The 8328-nt window shown below is 36.3% G+C and overlaps 1 protein-coding gene across 2 annotated transcripts in view; it reads right to left on the bottom strand.

Annotated features, from left to right (window-relative positions):
- Positions 1-967: 967 nt before the first annotated feature.
- KIDINS220 (kinase D interacting substrate 220) overlaps positions 968-8328 on the bottom strand; it is a 162844-nt gene continuing 155483 nt past the window's right edge. For both annotated transcript variants that reach the window (XM_019520724.1, XM_019520723.1), the window contains 3 exons: positions 7392-7490; positions 6339-6587; positions 968-3491 (listed from right to left, as the gene is read on the bottom strand). In XM_019520724.1, the coding sequence (XP_019376269.1) occupies positions 2220-3491; positions 6339-6587; positions 7392-7490 (1620 nt within the window). In that variant the 3' untranslated portion in view covers positions 968-2219. The remainder of the gene's footprint in view (positions 3492-6338; positions 6588-7391; positions 7491-8328) is intronic.

Below are 8328 nucleotides of genomic sequence, written 5' to 3' on the forward strand. Positions count from 1 at the left end.
CAGGGCATCCTGCCATGTGCCCCTTGCCCTCATTTTGTTTTTCTGCCGTGCCGGCACTCCAGCACCTTCCGAGATAGGCATTTTGGTGTTTTTCGGCTCTCCAGCCAAAAAACGTTGCCTACCCCTGATCTACAGAGACAATATAGCTTGAGAAATATGTGGTTACCTTTTCCAAAGTATTAATTTGTCTTAATGAAAAAGAATATATCTACTTCTATTCCTTCACAGCAAAGCAACATTTAACTGGTCTTTCAAAAACAAAAAGAAAAGTGAAGAAGAAAAAAACATTCCGTATTGTTACAGAAAACAGAGAGTGATGAATGGTCAGAAATAGGTAAAAGTAGTAACAAAAGAAGAACACAGAAAAAAATCCACAAAAAGTAAATATGGTACTATATTTATGTTGTATAAATTCTGCAGTAAGAGAAATATTTTCCATGCTGTTGAGAACAGACATCACAAAAATATGGGGACAAGCAATTCCAAAAGTATAGTAAAATTTTGGGATAAACAACAATTCAGCTGAAATTGTTTTACGTACTAATTTAGAATAAACCAATGCTATAAATTCCTCAAAGGGTTTGGCAGTATAAGTATGGGGAATATCCAAGGAACAAAAACTTAAAGAAACTAGACAGAGCTCGCCTCTTATATCTGATGCCTCTGGCACAGAAATACATTCTCTTGATATGGATAACTAAGACTATGACCATACCCTCCAGCTGGATAAATCTGTTTGGAGATGCCATGGAACTAAAACAAAGCTGTAGAAAACTTCTGAAAAAACCTGACTTATGAAAAGCATGATAATGGCTTTGGAATATAGTGAAACAAATTTATAATATGGATAATCTTCCTTAAGAAGGTAATCTATGCATCAAAGATATACTGTCACCTTGATGTTTATTTAGGATGCCTGAATAAGAAGTACTTTATTTAAAAAGTCTCATAAATAAATCCATAAAAATGCTTTAACCAACCTCACACTATTTATTGTCAACTGCAGAAACAAATCACTACAATGAACAAATGCAGGCACAAAAACTAACATGCAAAGTTATTTATTCCTTCTATACTACTGGAATACTGATTGAACAACCATTTCCAATATCATGCAAATTTTGTTTAACAGCATTAAGTATTTGCTACAAAGACAGATACATTATTTAGCTGACAACAGAGATTATCAAATACTATATTTCCAGTATAAAGAAGCTAGTACACTATTATGACTGAGACCTGATAATTAAATATCACTTTTAAAATGGAAAACACTAATTACTTATTTTCTTTCCATAACCAGATGGAAAACAATATATTAGAGAAACAACAAATCATGCAAAACACCACATACTTCATAAATTCAGACTTCACATTCAAACATTGTCTTTACAATTAGAGTAACACGATTGTTAAAACTATTTAGTGCAATGATTGTGAAATTATGTACCTATAATAGAGTACTCAATCAGTGAGAGGACATTACAATCCAAGTATCTGTCAGTTCTAATACTACATCCAGACAATGTTCTCTTCTAAACCTATCAGCACACCACACAAATAAAACCTGCAAAGACAATAGTAACTATAGAACAAATTGACGTGATGAGATGTGCAGTTAGCTAATTATATATGTATAAATACATACGCACCAACACTTTTTATGCTAGATAAACTGAATAGTTAAAGAAAAGTATGAAATTCTGAGTTGCAAAGGACACGAGGGATTTCAGTGTTGTGACTTCTGATTCTCTAAATTCAGATAGCACCACATAGTATAACATTAATCAAAATGTTGTTTGATGTAATTAGAGCTATTAGGTGGGATAATCAAATGTGATCTTTGTATACTGGAATATATATTTAAAGTCTACCTTTCATTTTTATAAGAAATACTACTCATTGGAGACTTAATCCCAAAATATGGTTTTGCTACATACTTCTTTAGCAAGGAATATGACTTCCAAGCAGTAAGTGAAGTAAAGGATAAGCACTGATTTTATTTGGGGAAGGGAACATGAAGGGGGGGGTAGTAGAATATTTATTGTTTAATGCCATTATTTTTTCTATTCATGAAAATGTCTGGAAAAAAATCTAGATGTTAGGGAAGGCTACCTAAAAATATGCAGCGTCTACCATGACCATGAACTGACAAACTAAGGATCTCAAGAAAATTATTTAAACACAAGCATGCACTGCTCTGAACTGCTCAGTTTCTTTTACAGAATGCTCTCTCTTTCCTCTCCAAAGCCCGCAGCATCTGAGGCAGTAACAGTGTGGAGCTCTGATGCATCTTTTGATAGCCTGGTATAACTAGAACGCTGACTTCGCTTGTGAGCCACACTCTTCAGGTTCTCATTCTGAACAGCAGTTGAATTAGAACTTGTGCCAGGGCGCAGGATAATTTGAGGGGACTCCCTGACACCTTCAGTTTCTTCAAAATTGTGATTACCTCTATTAGCTGGAGCACTGTTATTATTTAGAGTGACGGTACTAGGGGTTCTGTTTAAATTATAGACTTTCTGGCAAGCAGGCCAATTCTCTTCAGGACTGCTTGCTATTAAGCTGCTCTCCGAAGGGCTTTTCTTATCTTCTGAGCAAATAGACATGCGTACTACAGCTGGATCTTGAAGACCACTCAGGCTGTGTGGAATCCCTCTCTTTCCACTGTGGCTATCATCTTCTAGTTCAATGAGATTTGCCTTTTCAAGCTGAGAATCATCTGCTCCTTCATTATGAAGGGAGTGATTTGGAGAACTTTCACTGGATCTCACACCAGAGTCAGAAGAATCTTTTTTATCTAGAAGAGCATCTGTCAAATACTCCTTTGCTTTGATGAAGGTTCTGATAGGCTCAGATCCATGTTCTGGAGATTTTGGCTGCTTGTCCATTTTTCCATCCATTTTCTTGTCCTTACCTTCCTTGAGAAGTGGAGTATTATCTGACTCTTCAGTTCCAGACTCATCTTCATCACTTGGAAGTTTCTGATAGCGCAAAGTAACTCCCTTTAGTTTTATATCTGCTGCCTGGAAAATGCTTGTTCTTTCGGAAGATTTCTTTCCTGGGAGAAGCTTGGAACCCGACTGATCAGATTTTTCATCTTCTTCAGTGATAGGATCCAAAGGAGATGCATCATTAGTGGAAACACCTGAAGTATTGTAATCTACAACATCATTTCTCTTCAGGAGAAAGGACTTTCTTCCATCATCTTGTTTCTGTTCACCATCCTTTCCTTTTTCTTGTTCAATACTGGAATGGAGAGAGCCTCCTGATGTACTCTGCCCCATATAGAAGGCTGTTGTGCTATGTGGGGAGGACCTGCCACTTACAGTAGTGGAACTTGCACCCCCTTCTAGTTGGGACATTTGAGCAATATATTCTCTATACGCATCTCTATATTCTGCTTGCACCTTATCAGTAAGCTTTGAGATTTCAATACTAGAATCTTGAGAATTGAGACTTGAGAGACTGGGAGTTCTGCGAGTTTGTGACTGAAAAAGGAAGGGAAAAGATCAAGTTAAATAAAGCAAAACCAATTTATTATCATGAGTCTTTACAGATGATTTTAACATAATTGAAAGCAATGAGTATGTGCATGAATTAAACTTTTGTCTGTCATGCATCATCAACGATAAGTTCTCAATACCCACTCAAACAATATGCAGATATGCCCAATACAGTTATAATTGCAGTTAGGCATTTTCATCAACTTGGCAAAAACACTGTCATTTCTGTTTAACTGCAAAAGTAGATGGATATACAAAATCTGTACTTCATCAAATAGATTTAAAAGTTTACTTTTACTGTAATTGCCAGAATTATCCTTGCATGTGGAAAGCTGACTCTTCTCCTACATAGAAAACTTAGCTTTTATTTTCATTAACAATATTCCATCTCATTTTTTGACTAAAAAATCTAAAAGCATTGGTGCTGGGCATATGCTGCCCAAATTTTCATGGAATTTAGCAGAAAATCTAACTCAGACTAATAATCTTCTGTCCCTCACCTCTCCTCTTTGTTCCTTCTCTCTTCCTTTTTCTCTCATTTACCCTCTTCTTTGTCCTCTTTTGTTCCTCCTCTCTTGCCTATTTTCCTGTATCTGCTCCATTTCTCCTCAAAAGATGTTCATGCACCTGTCAGCAGGCAATCATGTACAAGACCACTGGGAAGTCTCACCTGCAGGCTACAGTTGTATCCCCTCTGCACTACTACAAAGATCCTGTGGTTTAGTTTTTATTCTGGGATATAATTTACAATATGGATTCCCTTCTATTGTCTGTGAAATAGCCAGATAAGATTAATTATGAATAAAATGGTACCTACAACAACTACTCTATATTTTATGACTATTAGAGTACTTTGGTATCCATAATGCAATACTGCAATGCACGTATTCATGTATTTTTGCACGTATGCTTTATTCAGTAGAGAGTTTCACATCAATAAGTATTTTGGACATCCATTTCCAAAACTATTTTCACCCCTTTAGAAAATAAACTGTATTTTGTTTCTTTATTTATGCAAACTCAATATAAATCCTCTGAATGATGCTTCCAATGCTCCCTAAAAAGAGAAAAATCAACCAACTACTACTACTTCTGAGCTAATTTACCTCTTCCTGTTGTAGTTCTAAAGTTGTAACCATTCAAGATGAAAGTTTTTTGTTTTTTGGGGTTTTTTTTTTTTACACTTGTCTTGTAAAAACTGTTTCCCTTATTCTTGTACTCATGGCACATAATAAAAAATACACACACTAAAAGTAACTAGCATTACCATCTTGGGATTGAAAAGGACAAGCTGATATTTAGTTACAAAAATATGAATCCAGGATTTTACCCAAAGTGTAGATAAGAATTTTTTTAGCTATGTCCCAAACCACTTGGTTTACATTTAAGTGTAAATATTAACAATTTTTGGCCAGGAAATAGTTTGTGTGTCAAACTTTCGTCACAAACTTGACATGTTATAGTTTAGAAGGCTAACTACATCTCAAGTTGGGCAAAGATTGAGGCACTGAGAATAAAAGTTTTGAAAAACTTGATCAAAGCATTTACTCTTTTATGGACTGTGCTCACAGAAACCATCCAAACAATCCCCTTTTAACTAATTTTTTAATCTAAAGTTTCTGGTGTAATTTTAAAACAGTGGTTCTCACCTTTTCAGACTCAAGATACCCCTCAATAAACCCTACGCATTCCTTGGAAAATGCTAGCTCTTAGTTTTCACTTCTTTCGGAGTGTAGAAAAATAAGAGTAACTCTTCTATTCCAGATAACCCTACAGACCACAACAGGTCAAAATATTTACCACTATGGATTCCTACCTGCAATTGCTGGCAGTATATACACGTGCTTGGAGGAGGGAGAATGGGAGGGAAGGGCATTGTAACTGGAGTGTTTCCTGGACAGCTGCTGTAATTAACACAGCTCACCATCACATGTATTATGTCCGCCACCCCTCTTCCCCCTCCCCCAATTTCAAAATGGCCCCAAGGGCACTTTAACTAAATCTCACTTGACTAGGTTTAGTTAAAGCACCCCTGAAATACCTGGGGGGGAGGGCGGAGCCTGTGACAGTGAAGGTGAGACAATGCTGGAGCGTTCCAATTAGAACATGGAACAGAATTGATTAATCAGGTTTGTTCTAATTACAGTACGAATGAGCATGTCTATAGACAGCCACTGGGTTTATCTTGTGAATCATGTTTGCACACTTAAGAGAGCTAACATTGCGTGAAACTCCACAGCATCCTTGAAAGGATCTCATGGCACCCTAGTTGACAATCAATTACTCTCTTAAAGGCTACAAGCTAAAACCAAACAATGTTGGTAAGAGAATCAGGGTAGTTAACAGAGCAATCCAAACTCCAGAGTGTACTGCTGGATATTTCCTGGCACAGAATTCTGGTATTATTATGTTTCATGTGCTCTATTTAATAAAACAAACAAACAAACAAACAATCTACCAAGTTTAAGTGATGCTTGCTGCTAAAATATTTACCATACACAAGGTTTGAATAGTATGATTAACAACTTTAACCAAAATCTAGCAGGGCATTACTTCATGAAGGATGAGCAACATGCTGTAGTAATACTCCTTACCCAGAAGGATTATCAGAGTGGGTGAGTAGCTTAAAGGAGTGAAAGACCAAGGTGGATGAAAGAGTGGAGGTAGTATATTTGACAGTGTTCCTCCCCCACTCCAAATAATGGTTTTAACAAGATTAGGAGCTAAGCTGGCTCCCGTATTGTAAGGACAAATTTGTGACCTGCCCTGTTATCAAGCAAAGTAATATACTGCACACATCCAGTAAACAAAATACATCTCTTCAGTCAATACCTGCCAACTTAAGTTACTGTGTCGAGGAGGAGCTTCATCAAGACCAATTGTGTTCAGTTCTTCAAAGCTGAAGTTGAGAGCATAGGGAGCTTGACCAGAAAGACCTGTAAGCTCAGTGTGAGGCAATTCACTGTTATGCCCTGAACGACGAGCAAGCTCATTATGAGGAATCACATTGGTAACATGTTCATTTGCCCCACGAGAATCTTCATGAACTGCCTGATTTTCTGAATTTCTCATTTCCAGTACCTTAAAATGTAAAAGATCAGTACAGCCATCAGTACAGCAAGATAAAAAAGTGGCAGCACTTACTCAAATACACTCATACGCCCACACACACCCACACCTACACATCAGGGAAAAGTAGCTTTTAATTTTTAAACCACATATGTGCCCAGGGTTGTGAATAAGGCAAAGGGCTACTTGAGAAAGATCTGTTTATGGAACAATTGTACTTCTTGTCTTTACTGAAAATCATTCTTAATATTAATTACTGTCCCCTTTACCATACCGCTAACTTTCAATTATCAATTCCTCTAATGCAAAGTACTAGTTACAAGTTTTGGAATAAACCCCCCACCACCACCACATTTAACCACTTTAACAAACTTGAACCTTAAAACAGACTCTGAAGATATTCACATGCATTTACAGCAGATAAACATGCTATGAATTGAAAGTAGAGAATCATACAATACACAGACATTACTGCAGAGAACACAACTCTCCTTGATGCTTGTTTCTCCCTTTCCTTGATAATACATATTTATCAAACTACTGGAAAAGACATTTGTGTTTTACATGCATGGGTTAATGGTAGCATCAGACATAGCGAAAGTCAAATGCTTACTATGCTCAATAGTTGGTTTATTTAAAAAAGAAAGCATGGCAATGAATGACAAATGCTTCTATGATTAAAATTAAATCAGATTTATAGTACAAAAACGAAAAACAAAATAAATGAAGACTTCCAGAAAAAAAAGAAAAACTTATAAACAAGAATCAGATTCATGGTGATATGGAAAACCACAGAAAATGAAGATTTTGTCTTACCATGCTTTTGAAAAGGTGCCAGTCACCAAAATTCATGTTCATCTCCCGTTTCAGTTCTTCAGTGTTACACTGAGCCAAGACACGACCATTTATGTTTGCCTAAATAAAACAAGTAATACTATGTAACAAGTATTTAACCCTTAACAAAACTGTAAATATGTCATAACAAAACTAACGCTTTTGAGAAGTCATCAGAAACTCTCATAAGGATTTTTTAGTTCTATTATTTAACTTGAAGCATATTTAAGTAATCTTTAAATAGCTTTTTAAATTTTAAATTTCCTTTAAACAACAATGGCAAATTCATGGTCAAATCTAAATTTCATGATCTAGCTAGGTAAAGGAGACCTGAAGTGGCAACAAATTATCACCACCAAAAGAATTCATGTGTCACTTCAAAGAACGAGTAAAGTCTGTTCTTGAATAATCACTACCCTGGGAATATCCAAGAAACAAAACAAAAACAAAAATATGCCTGAGGGAATTATTTTTAATCAAATCTTATCCGACTTTGAGATCTAGAACTGCTCACCAAAAAGGCTGCTGACAGACTAAGGAAAAAAAATATGGCACTTTATTTTCAGCTTGGTGTGTCCCTGTACCTAGTGCAACATGTGCCCAGAAAAGGAGCTGCGTCAATTTGACCCAGCTCACCTAACATCTGTATAGATCACGTACTTCAGCAGGGCTTTTTGGTGCATACATCTAATAGCTGATTTGTTTAAAAGCTGATATGGACATTGAGCCATGTCAACTTAACGCAACCCCTCTTCCAGTAAAGCGCCATTTTTTTCCCCCATGTCTATCAGCAGCCACAAAGATTTTCTCCATATATAGATGTTTGAATGGAGTGGGCAACCCACTGCAGTACCAGAAAAAAAAAATTATGTGACATGAGGGGAAAATGTAGGGCTGCTAAAGAACAGGTAGTAAGATA

This window comes from Gavialis gangeticus, unplaced genomic scaffold (genome assembly GCF_001723915.1).
Source record: "Gavialis gangeticus isolate Ggan-Ray unplaced genomic scaffold, GavGan_comp1, whole genome shotgun sequence".
Lineage (NCBI taxonomy): Eukaryota > Metazoa > Chordata > Crocodylia > Gavialidae > Gavialis > Gavialis gangeticus.